Source organism: Centrocercus urophasianus, unplaced genomic scaffold (assembly GCF_019232065.1).
Source record: "Centrocercus urophasianus isolate 14NV4802_14NV808 unplaced genomic scaffold, USGS_Curo_1.0 seq_31, whole genome shotgun sequence".
Taxonomy (NCBI): Eukaryota; Metazoa; Chordata; class Aves; order Galliformes; family Phasianidae; genus Centrocercus; species Centrocercus urophasianus.
The window spans coordinates 4251322-4266413 of NW_024884878.1; the positions used below are offsets into that span (position 1 = coordinate 4251322).

The following is a 15092-nucleotide window of genomic DNA, read 5'->3' on the forward strand; positions in this document are numbered from 1 at the left end:
AACAACCACAACAAGTGGTCATTCAGCAATGAGAGTTACCAGAACAAAGGATATCATTTAATGTTGTCAATAAGAAGCAGTCGTTCTGATTGCTGGGGGAATGTGGAAGAATTGACCAGAAGGAAGTGAATCAGCTACTTACTGTCACTGAAAGTCCATGCGTACAGATAGTTGCTCCATTCTCCTTGGGACCTGGTGTTTACCCGTACCCTGCACATGTATTGCTGTCTGGGCTCAAGATCTTTAATGATCAGAGTGGACGTGTTTCCTGGCACTTGGGTGATAACACTGCTCTCATCACCATTGTCATTCACACTCTTCCTTTCCACTTCAACACGGATGTCATCATCTGTCCTCAGAGTTAAGGGATGCCAGGACAAATTCAATGATGTCATACTTTTTGGAAGGAGCGTGAGACCTTCAGGTGGTGGAAGACCTTGAAGAAGAGAAAGGAGAGACAACATTTCATGTCTGGTGTATGCACACTAAAATATGGGTACCATTAATTCCTTTCACTTGCCTTAGCTTAGAGTGACAAAAGGCAATACTCAATTTTTAACCTAAGCTGATATTAAGGGAAAGGAGCGATCCAGTAGTATTAGGAGGAAGGGCAGGCACACAATACAAGAGAATTCTATCTCCAACTCTGCTGCTCGTAGTATACAAATGTTCCTTTCTCAGATCCCCCGATATCTAAATAAGGGAGAATAACTCTGTCTGATACACAAGGTGCTTTTCTTCACCTGTGATTTTTTTATTTTATATTTTTTGCTTTGCTGATGTTATTTCAAAAAGTTTTACATATTTTTCACATCTAGATGCTGCTTTTCCTCAAAGGAAAGTGCAAATCAGGGAGCAGACCACAGAGATAACCACCTGAAATAGGCCTCTTCTGAAAAAAGACGATGACTTACCCAGTGCAGCTGTTGTGAAGCTTGCCTGTGGTCCAGGATGGCCCTCCCCACCCTCCCCTTGCCGACTCAGCTGAACACAGAACTGATATTCTGTCTTTGGTTCCAGATTGTCCAGTCTTTTGGTTGAGCCCTTAACTGAGAGGCAAAAAGAGAAAGGAAGAGTGAAGCTGAAAAACGTTGAAGAAGAAAATATCCCTGAATAACTAAACACGGATAGCAAGATATTCAGGCTCCTCTTTCATTCCTGACGAACTAGCATAGCAGTTTACTTGCTGAAGTTCCTGTAACGCTTCCTGTAATATTTTAGACCTTGCCTAAAATATTAAAGTGTCCATGTCACTCACAAGCGGGCTTCATCTTACCCATACAATTCCTGATCAATATTTAGGTAAGATGTCTGTCTCACTGGTGGGCACAGTAGACATTAGGAAAGACAGCAGAGGCTGAGGACACCTCCATATGCCTCACTCCTTTTGAAAACCTGCTATTTGCACAGATTTCAGGAGCTGAGTCCAGCAATGTTCACTGTCTTAGGGCAGGAGAGGGGAATATTTTGGTTGCTGAAAACTCACTGAACATGCACTTTCAATCACTCTTGGTGTATCACACTCACATTAGCACTGTACAGTACTGTTACATAGAGTCACATGGCCCGTGACAAAAGATTTAACCTATATGGGTTGTAGAATCTTTTGAATCTATGTTAAGAGCAGACGTAAGTCATGTTTCAGTACGTAGCTGATGTTTGTGGTTGAAGGAATTAGAGACCCTTACCTTCCACCGACATCCAGGACTGATAACGCTTTGCTGGTTTGTATAGGAGCTTTGTTGACACCACAGGTCCATCTCCAGTGTGTAGCTCAGCATTGATATCAATAATGAGGAAATTATGTCCACTGTTTGTCAGCCTTGGGGCATATTGTGGCACAGGAGGAACTGAGCAAGAATGCAAATATTAAACCAGACTTTCAATTCCTGCATTAAACTCTGGTATTTTCCTAGTCCTACAGGAAAATGGGAAATGCTCATCCAAATTCTAAGTAGACATGAGTTTAGACACTAAACCTGATAGTTTAGGTCTTTAAAAAAAAAACAAAACAACTTGGGTGTTCTTTTAACCCTAATGATCATGTTTTATTTTCCCTGTGCACTTAATTAGGATGCTGTGTTTGCCAGGGTTCTGTCTATATTCTGACTGTAGACATTAATTCAGGTGCTTTCCTACAGTGCAAGAATGGAACTCTCTGCCATGTTAGAGTATAAAGCTTGCTTGAAAGACAGAAAGGCAAAGTGAAGATTTTTGCTCTTACCTTTAACTGTAACCTGAAATGGTTTCTCTGCCATTCCCGCTACTGTCTGCACACTGCAGACCCAGGTTCCTGTGTCCCGGGGCAGGACTCGACTGATTGTAAACATAGCTTCAGAGCGATTACTGGTGACAATGAGGGAAGGCTGAAATGACAGAAGACATGGGCCTGAAAAATGTGGGCATTAAGGAATGTTCCCATTCCACCTTTCTCAGAGTTTAGGAACTCTGACTAGGGTTTAGTGATGACAACTGTGAGGCCCTATAGAGATCATCTCCATAGTTTCATATGTGCTTCATACAGTGAGTTCTGAAAGCTCACATGGTGACTGTGCAGTTTGATCATGTGCCTCATTTTCTTCTCATTAAATCAAAGGCATTATTGTTCCTTGCCTGCATCCTCAATACACGGTGTGGAGTCAATAATTGAAAAGTTATAAATAGTGATTCTAAAGCATAATTAGAAAATTGAAAAGTAAACAATCAAGTTAATATTTCAGAGACAGTGATTAATTACTACACTATTTAGTAACAAATTTTTCATTTTTACTGGTGAACCACAGTTGAAAAGCATAATTGAAATTAATTTACTATTACTGTTTCAAAGTACATTTTACTTTTTTAGCAAAAATTAACATCTCCTTCACATTTTCAAGAATTTCATTATGCTCTTATTTTTTGAGCAGTTCGTAGCCTATGTGGTATCCATTCATCTGTATCACTTCTTTTTGCTACTTTTATTTGGTTGCTTTGTTGTTTTTGTTGCTAGCCCACATGGATTACAGCAATGTTTTAAATATTTTGAAACAGGAACATGGCAAATAAAGGACACTAAGCAATAATCAATGATCACATCTCAGAATGCTGACATTTCTCAACATGTTTGAAAAGCATAGCGTGCATTAATTACAGATTAAGTCAGCACAAATACCAGACATAATTGGAAGCAGTTAATCAAGAGCTTACCCTTAGGACAGTTCCATCTTGCTTCAAAAGTTTAAATTCTTCAGATTTAGGAAGTGGCATTCCAGTAGCTATGCAAGAGGGCTTAAATTCTACACCAGAGTTGAGTTCCACAGGGTGTAGTAAGTTTTCTATCTGAGGTGAAAGGTCTGCGGAACCTACAGAAGATATACAATATTTTAATGCCATCCTTCAATCAGAAGCAGCAAACGTATTTAGGCATATAATGCACATATACTCTGGGCAACATAGGTATCTGGTTCTTCCTTCACTTACGCTAGGACAAAGACAACCAAATTTAAAGCTGTTATATCAGAGTAAATATGCAAGAAGAAACAACCTTTGTATTCATTTCTTTCCTCTCCTTTCTCCTCTATTTGTTGCTCTTTCTGATATTCGAAGAACAGCACACACTAGTTGTAATAAAATCAAGGACACATTTTGTAACAAATGTTCAGTAACTCCATTATCTTTTCGTAAGAGCAGCTGGATCACAACTGTGTGGTTTAGCTGGTTAGATCACGGGTCTTTTTTCTCTGCTCGTTTTTGTTCTTGAAGGCTTTTAGATGGCAGATTTGCTGCTTTATTTATCACGAATAAATAGTAGTTGCTGAATGCTTTTTATAAAATACTGTATGCCAACCTTGCCTGAATCCAAAGAGATTCTGAAGTACACACAGCTTTGTAACTCTGTGTAAGAGAGACAAGGTTGCTTTAAATACCAAAGTTGTCGTGGTGTCTCATTGATTACAGACCATGACTCAGGCGGTATAGAAGTGCATGTAGCTGAAGAAGAGGTATATAATAGTAAAGTAGCATGAACCTATTTGAAAATCATACTTGTAGGATGTGCAAGTCCTTTCACTAACTGATATTAGGGTCAGAACCAATGTCCATAGACTAAAGATTGCAAATCTACCTCTAAAGAAAGCAAGTCACAGAATCACAAGGTGGGTCCAACTTGTGCTCAAACAGGGAAGCCTAGATGAGGGTGTGCAGAACCCTGCTGTTCAGGTGTGCAGCTGTCTTTTGGAGGTTTTCAGTGAGAAGACTCAACAACCTTTCTGGGCAGCCTATGCCAGTGCTTCATCATCCACACAGAAAAGAAGTACTTTCTAATGTTCAGAGGAAATCTTCTGTGTTTCAGTTTGTGCCCATTGCCTCCTACCTTGTCAGTGGGCAAAGCTGGAAAGAGCCTGGAATCATTTATAGTGATACTGATAGTGACCATTAGTGATAGGATGAGGGGGAATGCTTTTAAACTAAAGGAACAAAGATTTAGATTAGACATCAGGGGGAAGTTTTTTACTGAGAGTGGTGAGGTGCTGGAACAGATTGCTCAGAGAGGGATGCCCCATCCCTGGAGGTGATCAAGCCCAGGTTGGATGGGATATCCATCCAATCTGATCTAGTGCTTGAGCTAGGGGCTGGCAACACTGGCTGTGGCAGAGCATTTGGAACTTTGAGGTCACTTCCAACCCAAGCCAATCTATGATTCTATAATTTCCCTTGGACACTTCCCTCAGATACTTATATACATTGATGAGGTTGCCTTTTTCTCTCCGGGATGAACTGTCCCAGCTCTCAGCCTTTTCTCATAGAGGAAGTGCTGCAGTCCAGATTTGTGGACATCTGTGGCACTCTGCAGTACGTCCAGGTCTCTCTTGTACTGGGGACACCCAAATTGGAGCCATCATTCCAGGTGTTGCCTCACCACTGCTAAGCAGACAGGAAGGATCACCTACTCCTACCTACTGTCAGTACTGTGCCTGATGCAAACAACAGATAAATCTGATGGAGTCTGATGCCACTGTAGCATCCCAGCCTACAAAATGCAGCCTATGTGGCAGAGACTTAAAGCATTGCAATAAAGGTATATAGATACCTTTATTGGTCTGGGTCCTTGGGATGCAATTGACAGTCTAAGAATCCCAGTCTGGAGTGGAAATGCTATACCAGCATGAAGATCTGTTTCAATTACACTGGGGAAAAGTCATTTACTACCGTGTTACCTTGCTTTACCTTCTTTTTCACATTGCAGACCGTGCCATCCGTAGGAGCAGATACAGCCCTTATATCTGTCACATGTCCCTCGATTGTGACAATTACATTTGAGTTTGCAGTCTGACCCATAAAAACCAGGTTTGCATTCTGCAAGAACATACATTTCCAGTTAGTGTAATAGTACAAGCAAATGTCTTTCTTTCGTTTTCAATTTCATCAGTTCTCCAGTAGGATTTCGTTCCCTCAGTTGGGCTCAGTTTAAAACTATGCATAGCAGCACTCAGTCACCCTCAGATCATCCAGAGAACAACTAACTTGGCAGTCGAGAGCACTTTTGTATCTGTGCCTGTCATTTGTAGACTAGATAAGAATGCTGAAGCTTCTTCAACATCCATGTTGTTTCACTTGCACTGCAATGGTGTTCAAAGAGTTCATCAGAATCACAGCACCATTGAACAAAACAGTACATACATGTAGTATGTAGTACTATTAAGATGTGCTTCATGACTCAAAGAGATTGCAGTCTAATTGAAAGGGTTGAGACTAATTATACTTAGTATTGTTTAGCAGTGGATACGTGATTGGCAGTGAATTGCTCAGTGTGACTTGTAGACATCCAGCAAGGCTCTAGCTGTTGCTGGATTTTCAACATCTCAGTGTTTAATTACTTTACAGAATAATTTGAATAGTTTGAAATTTTACTGTATCTCTCCCGAGGACTTGAAAAACTCTTCTGAGGTAGATAAATATTATTATCCCTGTAATAGAGAATGGAAAAATTCCTATCTTTTATTGTCCTCTGTTAGACCCCTCCCGTATTTCGTAGGTGCAGCACAGGAATGACTTTTCACTGTTATCCCTATTTTTGACTATACCTTTATCACATTCCAGTCCCATCCATCCTGTGGCACATGAACAACCATATGGATCTGGCAGGCAGAACATATAGTTTTTGCAGCCATAGTTTTCTTTACAGCTCTCTTCACATGTTTTGCCAAATGTATTGGCTCCACAAGCTATTAGAGAAGGAAAAGAAAAGAGAAACCCAAGAGTAATTAATTTGTAGAAGAGTGGATTTTTCCAATTATACAGGTTTAGACAACAGAAACCTTGAATTAAAATGAGAAATAGCATTTTCACCATTCAGGTACTAGATGTATTAAACTCCATAATATCTTAAGCTGCTAATGCTAAGTTCAAGCAGCTAAAGCAAAGAGCTTTCTGCCATGTGAGAATCTATCAGCAAAGTATTCATTACTTTAGGTATTTGAGTGTAGAGCTGCAGTGATAAATCCTCTTTACAAGCCTTTCTAATACCTAATGGATGAACAGTGCCATGAAAACAAAATCTTAGAGATCAGTGCATATGAAGCTGCTCAAGGTTTTGTTTCTCCACTATGATCTCTACTACAGTAGAGTAGTTCAGATGTCAGCTATTCCTTAGCTTACCTCTAATACTTGCAGTGCAGCACTATGATCAGAATTTTAAGGTATGTATTTAGCACTGCACTCACAAATTGTCTGGAGAGATCAGTGTGCAATGGGCTCCTTCATTTCTCCAGAATACAAACTAATTGTCACCAACATGGATGTGCACTAACACATGTATGTTTCTGGTATGTCTTGCAGAGACAAATAATGTGAGCCGATGGCAATTTGTTTAGAAGCAGACTGGGAATCTCTTGTAAGGGAACTTCAGTTCCCTGTGCCAGTGTATGTGCAGTAACTTGTAATCTATCACACATCTGACAGTCCACTGGAGGAACTGGAAACATTTATCTTTCCTGACAATATCGTAGTGTGAGGAAAGAGAGAGAAGGTAAGCTATAAGAATAGCTACACTAATTAAATCCTACCCAACACTGTCCGGTGTCCAGCACTGGCTCTAAATGCTATATCCATAAGGATTCAAACATGGTTATTGCTGAGTACAAATTAGTAATTAGTATTTGAAAATAATATTTGCTTACCTTTCTCACACGTTTTTCCCATAAAACCTGGAGGACAGATGCATTCCCCAGTATCTTCATGACAAATGCCATTGTTCATGCAGGAAGGGCAGTGGGAGCTACAGGAAGGGCCCCACTTCTGAGCTTCACATCCTTTCGTGAAAAAATATAATGACACATTTGTTGTCTTCTTATTCAGTAACCAGTAAAATAGTAGTGACTGTATGATCCGCATGCCACCCTTCCAAATTATGGCTGTCTACCCTCATGTGAAACATTCACTTTTTTCACTGTGGAAGTGCCTGTATTTCTGGAGCAGATCTGTTGTGTAGTACAAAGTAATATCACATAACATTTTCATAGAACAAACTGAGGGAGGCTTAGTTTTCAAAATTAGATTTTGATCCAGGAAATAAGTATGGAAGTTAGCAAATTCGTTACATGTAGTATTTCTGTTCTAGCACGGATCTGAGACCTACAAAAGCACCAGTGTTCACAGAATCACAGAATCACAGAATCACAGAATTGTAGGGGTTGGAAGGGACCTCCAGAGATCATCGAGTCCAACCCCCTGCCAAAGCAGGTTCCCTACAGCAGGTCGCACAGGTAGGCATCCAGGCAGGTCTTGAACATCTCCAGAGAAGGAGACTCCACCACCTCCCTGGGCAGCCTGTTCCAGTGCTCCGTCACCTCACTGTAAAGAAGTTCTTGCGCACATTTGTGCGGAACTTCCTATGCTGCAGTTTCCAGCCGTTTCCCCTTGTCCTGTCTCCACTCACCAGTGAAAACAGTCTGGCCTCACCATTCTGCCCCCCACACAGATATTTATAGACCTGGATCAGGTCCCCTCTCAGTCTCCTTTTCTCAAGGCTGAACAGACCCAGTTCACTCAGCCTTTCCTCGTAGGAGAGATGCCCCAGGCCCGTTCACTCAGATTGGGTCATACCAACAGTAAGCCAGCGGGTGCCAGCTTGGCATCAGTCCCACTATACTACCATTTGGCAAGTCATGGTTTTATTCTGCACTAATAGACAAAGTTCACTGCTATATCTTTGCTGTCTTCAATCACCTGATGACCTCTTTCTTGTCAAATAAATCAGCTTATACGTTGGATTTTAATGCCTGTTACGATTTTCTTCCCCACATCATAATTTAAAAAAATACCAATACCATTAACGGCTACTTTAAACAAACTGGTGTAGTTTGTCAAATTACAATGAAGTATGCCAAAAATTGCTCTAGGATAATAAATGGAGTTTTAATTCAGTTTTCCACAAAGAACAGATACATTTGAAAAATTTATTTTTTGCTCATATCCAGATCTCATAGTCATGAGAGACTCTGTGCCACCCTTCTTTGTTCACTCTTACTTGAAATTTTAAATATTTGCTTTTTGAGAAAAGAGCTGTCTTTTCTGGCAATAAGATGAACTGAGCCTAAATCTGCAGATGTTTTTTTCTCTCTCAGCTGCTTAAATCAATACCAGCTTATCCCAAAAACTGCTGGGAAAAAATTTCTTCTGACATAATCTGATGGCAACCTATGCCAATAAATATTCTGGCCCGTATTTGGACACAGTCTGTTTCATATCACATTCATTACAACATAAATCATTAGCACACATTAATGGAACTTACGTCTTACAATAAGCCTCGTGTAAGCAGAAGTAAAGAGGTTTCCTCCTATGTATCTGGCAGAGTAAACACCCGCATCCTGCAGCTGAACTTGGGGATAGGAAACTTCCAGCTCACCTGGCACCTCATGTCTGGGCACCGAGTGGATGAAGGAACCTGGAGAAGGAGTGCAACAGGCAGAAGTCATTCATCCCATACAAGCAGAGCAAGGTTGAGCTGATTGCTGAGGAAGGACAGCTGGGATGAAGTAAGCAGCAAAATGTATTTGTTAGTTACTGACTTGCTGGCAGCTCTTTAGCTGTGCTAGTTCTTAGTAATTAGAGATGTACAAGCGAAGAGGAAGCTGGATCTTGAGAAGACGCAATAGGTGAATGACACAAACGTATCTGAGTTTAGCACTGCTTTACTAGAATGTAGCTAGGAGTTGTGGTTGGAAGATTTTGTTTTGTTCCTTAGCCCTTCCTGCAATGAGGCCCTTCTGCAAAGAGTCCGTTGTGACTGGGAGGAGTCAAACAGCAAGCCTGGATAAGTCCTCCGCCATCTCACCAGCTCAAAGATTGACCTCACAGACCGAAGAAGGAAGAGTATATTGCAGCTTTATCTTTTCTTCCCAGATTTATCATGTTTCTGCCTCTTCTGTGTTTTCTCACCATGGGAGCTTATCTATGTTATTATGCAGTTGGTCATACATGTTCGTGATACCATTTAGTCTTTGGACTACCTAGTAGTCATATTTCAGGCATATTTGAAACATGAAACCCTGCTGAGGATCACCATCAAAAAAGCAGAAAGACTTTTAGTCAGATAAGACCATGACAATACGTAACAGCTCTTCAAGAAAGCAGGGCCAAAGAAGAAGAGCAAAAAATGACAAGGATTTGTTCTGAAACTGTGTTTTGTTTGCTTACATGTCTTTTGAGTTACAATCTGTGAAAAATGACAACAGCAAAGTACTATGAAAGCCTTATGCTAATATTGTGTTAGAAAGGTTTGGCTTTTGTGACTCATTTTCCATGGCAGCATGTTATGCCAATGTCTTATAGAAATTCTGTTCAGGAGAACAGTTGCATTTGCTGGATGGCCTTGTGAGCATCTGCAAGGGGGAAGTGTTATTTTAAATGCCTGAAGTGAGAGACAGCAACAGTTAAATAAGTCAGGATAAGGTTTTTCTATTCACTGCCCAGTGCTGTATCAGGATGACATGTCTGCTGCAGTCTCAGGTGGAGAACCTGACCTACTGTCTGGAGTTAATTTGAGGCTTTTTGCTCAACTTTCAGTTAGAGCTCCAGAGAAGGCAGCAGTGGAATGTAAGCACTTCTGCTCCAACACATCAACTGGTTCTTATATGGGAAAATGCTGATAGAGGGTCACAGAATTTCCTTGGGGACACGGAAGGGACAAGTGATGGCAACCTTCCCCACTGTGCACTGTCACAGCTGAATCTCTAGTAAGAAACAGATCTTTAATAAACTCTGCTTTGTGTGTTGCCCTTTCTAAAGACACCTTTTGCACTTGCTTCCAAGCCTAGTGTGCACTTGAAAAGCAGTAGAAATGCAAAGAAAGATGTGATAAATAAGCATGCACAGAGGTACAGAAAAGAGATAAAAACTAAAATGAAACAGGCAAAAATAGGAGGAGATAGGAAAAGAAATGAAAAAGGAAAACTGAGAAATAAAGGAAAGGTGTAGAGAGGATTTTGCATTCTGGTGGGAGGGAAACGATTAGATCATTATCAATATTTAAGTATGGCAGATGGCTCCTTTAAGGGACATTGGATGCATGAGGAATTATGCCTGCTCCAGCTTCACAGTGAGGACATGAGCAGTAACTTTAAAGCAGTTAAGTGGCAGATGGCTAAGACAAGGACAGAATGAGGAGACAAGAGAAAGGTTAATTACCATTCTTGTAGATCACCGCATCTTCTTCTTTTGCTGCCATTCGTATGAAGGAAATATTCACGTGCTCTCCCTTGTTTGCTGTAACTGTTAAGGCCACTGGGTGGAATGAAGCTACGAACAAAATAGGACATAAGTTTGGGATAAATTGCAGCAGTTGTTACCTGGTGTCTGGGCTGAAAGCTGAGATTAATTTATGAGCGTGACGTATCTTTGATGTTTAAATGTCCTCATGGCACACACAAGCCATTTATCATCAGCCATCTATGCCATCCCTATGTTTGGCAAATACTGAGAACTCACCAATAACCTCAAACAGCAGAATGCTACTAGAAACTGAGACTTGGAATTATTTTTTTTTAAAGGATTTTGTCTGAGTAATTGAAAACACTTCCCAGCTAGGAGCTCCAACTGGTTGTGAAATGCTTTCCTAAATTTCTTTATCCCTTGAGACATTTTTAAAGCAGGCTGGATACCGAACTGGAAAATATCTTGTAGGAAGAAGCAGACATGCAGCCTGCATGCCTCATTTCTCCTCTGGTTCAGCTTTCTAATGGAGAACAGTTGAGACAGATCAGATTACAGTCACGTAGGGGCTGGGGGAGATAGCATGGCATGTGCTGGTCATTCATTCACCACATCGTCTGTAAGTACTGGGAGTGCTAGCTTGCACCAAGAACAAAAGAATAAACTGTATTTAATAAACTGTATTTTGGGAATAGCAACTCATTGTTGCTTATCCCAAAACAGCCCCATCTGAAAAAGTGGAGGCACTTTCTACATGTCGGTTAATGGTATGTTTCAGTTTTCCCTTGGACTTTTCCACTGGATTTGTACTCAGCTTTAATTGTCCTATCACTATCCAACTTTGTAAACAGCCGTTCCCTCTCCTCGTTATATGCTTTCAAGTAGCTCTGATGAATCTGCAAGTGTTTTTCAACTGATTTCAGCCAGACTCCTCCTGCATGGTACAGCAGGAAAATATGAAGGATCTGACATGTTATTAGGTAACACAGCAGATATGGCACTGGTATCTCAAGTTACATCTCAGAGAATTCCAGTATAGAGTAATGTAGTCATTTCTCTTTAAAAACAAGAAAATGAAAACTGAGAGCAGTTCCAATTTACAGTCAGCTTCTGAGCTGGACATTATTTGTGAATAAAACAAATGCATGTTGAACCTTGTGATCTAGTCAGGAAAAATCAACAGCTTTCCCAAAGACAAATGGTTAGATACAAATGATCCTAAGAGAGGTATTACTTATTGGTTTAGCAAGACATTAAACCTTTGTATTCCCATTTTCTTTTCTTTGTATGGTGTTTAGCTTAGCCCCAAGACTTTTTCTTCACAGTATTGTTGCAATGGAAAGGAACCCGTGCTCTCTGGTAGACTCTATTCCAAACTATTTTTAGACTATGGCTTGTGTTTTGTGATTTCACATCTGGAGTGTGCCAATTCCTTATAGAGACATCATGAACTGAGTTGCAGGGAAAGTGCCATAATATTCTTTCGATAGTGTTTCCATAATTGTCTGTATGCCTGCTCTGGAGAGTTTCTGGGAGGGAAACTAAATCATATATAAGAAAATACACATCATTTTGTAGAGAAATCGAACAAATTTCAATAGACGCAAGACAAGGGTTCTATTCTAAATATGAATACTATATCCAGTATAATAATCACATATAAAAAGCATAGTCTGTTCCTTCTTACTGCATGAGTCAATGTTACGTGTGTAACCGTAATGCTGATATAGAAAGAAATGCAGGAGAATAGATGCCTTACTTTCAGAATGGCACATGTATAGAAGAATAAAATGGGAAAATGAGCCAGTTACCTTTCCTGTTACATGGCAAAAGTGCTCAGTGTATCTACGTATCTGACAGCAGGTACGTAACAGAGCAGAAGACAGTGGGGCCACCAAACATTAATACTTAGTGAGTGTTTCAGTAGCTTCTTGGCTTGAGGCTGTAAAACAGTGGCTGGATTTTCAAAACTGCTGCTCTTTCCTGTGTCTTTTGTATGGGAAACTGCTCATTTCAACTCTTGCTGAATTTTTATTGTTGGATAACACTCTCTGCCTTTAGAAAATATTCAGGCAGCAACAGTAAAGGGCAGTAAGTCCTGTTTTCCAACTACAGATGCTTTGCCAAACAGCACAGTCCTTCACTGACCTCTTCTTCCTCTTTCTGTGGACTCAATAGCTTTGAGAATTTCTGTTGTAACTCTTTCTCACCAGTCTACACTGTTTAGATTACACACATTCACTGATGAGTTCTTAGCTCAAACATTTGTCACTCAGAACTTTCACAAAGAAAATTCAAGAAATAGATTCAAACATAGGAAAGATTCGTAGAAACCTACTTAATGCTCATGTGAATGCTGTGTTATTTCTGGTTGGAACAACTTCTCCCACACAGGGAGCTCTCAAAGTTTGATTACTTTAAATTCTCTATGCCTAGGTGCAAAGATGCTAATTGCAACACACTGATGGATTCAGAGGACCCTCATCCTGCCATGGAGGTTGCTGCACATGGCAGCTTTAGCTCACTGGTGTTCAGCCAGAGGCATGGTCAAGTTGAAGGAGCCTCCTTCAGAGCCTTCCATGGACTGTTATCATACATCCTCCTCCCCACTGCTGCCTCCTTTGAAATAACAGTTGTTTGCCCTGCAAAGGAGGTGGACATGCAGACCTTTCTTGGTGGCTATCCTGAGTCTTCAAAGAGCACATCTGGTCAGAGATGACAGGAGCCCAATAAATAGGCACTTGTCCCACTCACTTTTCTTGGAACATTTCCATACTAAACAAAACAAATGGGCACTAGTTGTAGCTCATGCAAAAGAAGAACTTTTTTCTAGGTTAGCTGTGTAATTATGAGGGATACCAATAAAGGTATTTCTTCTTAGAAAAACATACAAAAACAAAAGTGTGAAAGTGCCTGCACAGCCTAGCGGCCATGGTGTAAAATGTTACAGCAAAGCAGTAAATTGTGACAAACTGCTGAAATTTCGAAAACATGATTTGCTGCAGAAAACTGGACAAAATTGTCTAAATGTATAGTGGACTTTTGTGAATGATTTTCTTAGATTCAGAAGAAATTCTCTGGGTTTCTTTCCACTGTTGTGATGTTTTTCTTTTCTATACTGACAGAGAATACGCAAATCAAAATTGGCTGACATGGCTTCCCTGGACCATAGGCAGTTATTTTACAGGCTCAGGTTGCCTTTTAAAAAACAAGGATAGCAATGTTTGCCTGTATAGATCTAGACCTGTGAAGGAGTCTCACAGTGAAGGAGTTTCCATTTGTAATGTTTTATGGCATCATTGAGGCCACTGCCACCTAATTTTATTCCTAGCAGCAGCCAAATACAGGTAGAGTACCAGTAGACATCTGATCGGCTTCCATCAGGAAATGACTAGCAGCTAGTATCAAGCAGTTGACCCTACACTTAAAAAAAAACACGGAATTGAGCCCAGTCTATTTTAGCTGACTCCAGGCTGCCTTGCCTGCTGTGGAGCCAACTTTTGTGACCACATCCGTGAAATAGGGATGACTGCTAGCATGCATGCAATGACATGCAGAATTCAGTTTTGATCCTCACACAGTACCTCCCCGTGGCATCTTCATGGTGTGTATCCTTGTCACCTCATCCTTCAGCTTCCCTTCACAGTAGTATGCTCCAATGGTCTCGCTGGCCTTTTCCCTTTTCCACATCACCATCTTGGCTGTGGCTCTCTTTGAATCTTCACTGACCTCCAGAGGCTCTCGATGCTGGTTTGTCACATCCTCCTGGTCTCGGTCAATTGTGATAGACTCACGGGAGCGCCACTTCGAAGTGATACAGATAAGTGATGTCTCTGAGTTGCCCACCAGAGGGAATGAATTGATAAGGATGAGGTCCAGTGCTGCTTCCACTTTACCTGGGGAAAAAACAGCAAGTGGAAAAAATTTACAGCAGATTTTGAGTATGTGGCTTGTCAGATCACCAAAGAAGCTATTTCACCCTATCTTCAGGCTTTCTTTCTCGTTTGGTCTTATGCAGCTTTACAGCAAAATAAAAAGCGACAGATTAGGCACACAGTTCACTCTCAGCAACTTTGCTGATGTTGCCAAACTGGGTGGAATGGCTGACAAACCAGAGAACTGCTCTGCCATTGCACTGAGAGAGACCTCAACAGGCAAAGAACATCGTGAAGTTTAACGAAGACAAGTGCAGGGTCCTGCATTTAGAAGGAATAACCTCATACCAGTAGTATGGGGGCTGATCTACTGCAAAGCACCACTGCAGTGAGGAACCTGGGAGTCCTGGTGGACAGCAGGTTGACCATAAGCCAGCAGTCTGCCCTTGAGACCAAGAAAGCCAGTGGTATTTTGGAATGCAGTAAAGTAATTGTGACCAGCAGATCGAGGGAAGCAATCTTCTC

General features: G+C 40.9%; 1 protein-coding gene across 1 annotated transcript in view; it reads right to left on the bottom strand.

Annotated features, from left to right (window-relative positions):
* The window catches only part of TEK (TEK receptor tyrosine kinase), a 36533-nt gene that overhangs the window by 9684 nt on the left and 11757 nt on the right, over positions 1 to 15092 (bottom strand). Inside the window, exons 2-12 of the mRNA XM_042829558.1 lie at positions 14277 to 14588; positions 10669 to 10779; positions 8774 to 8926; positions 7158 to 7289; positions 6063 to 6203; positions 5206 to 5334; positions 3187 to 3341; positions 2225 to 2366; positions 1689 to 1850; positions 915 to 1049; positions 143 to 436 (exon numbers count right to left, since the gene is read on the bottom strand). Coding sequence (XP_042685492.1) covers positions 143 to 436; positions 915 to 1049; positions 1689 to 1850; positions 2225 to 2366; positions 3187 to 3341; positions 5206 to 5334; positions 6063 to 6203; positions 7158 to 7289; positions 8774 to 8926; positions 10669 to 10779; positions 14277 to 14588 — 1866 coding nt within the window. The remainder of the gene's footprint in view (positions 1 to 142; positions 437 to 914; positions 1050 to 1688; positions 1851 to 2224; positions 2367 to 3186; positions 3342 to 5205; positions 5335 to 6062; positions 6204 to 7157; positions 7290 to 8773; positions 8927 to 10668; positions 10780 to 14276; positions 14589 to 15092) is intronic.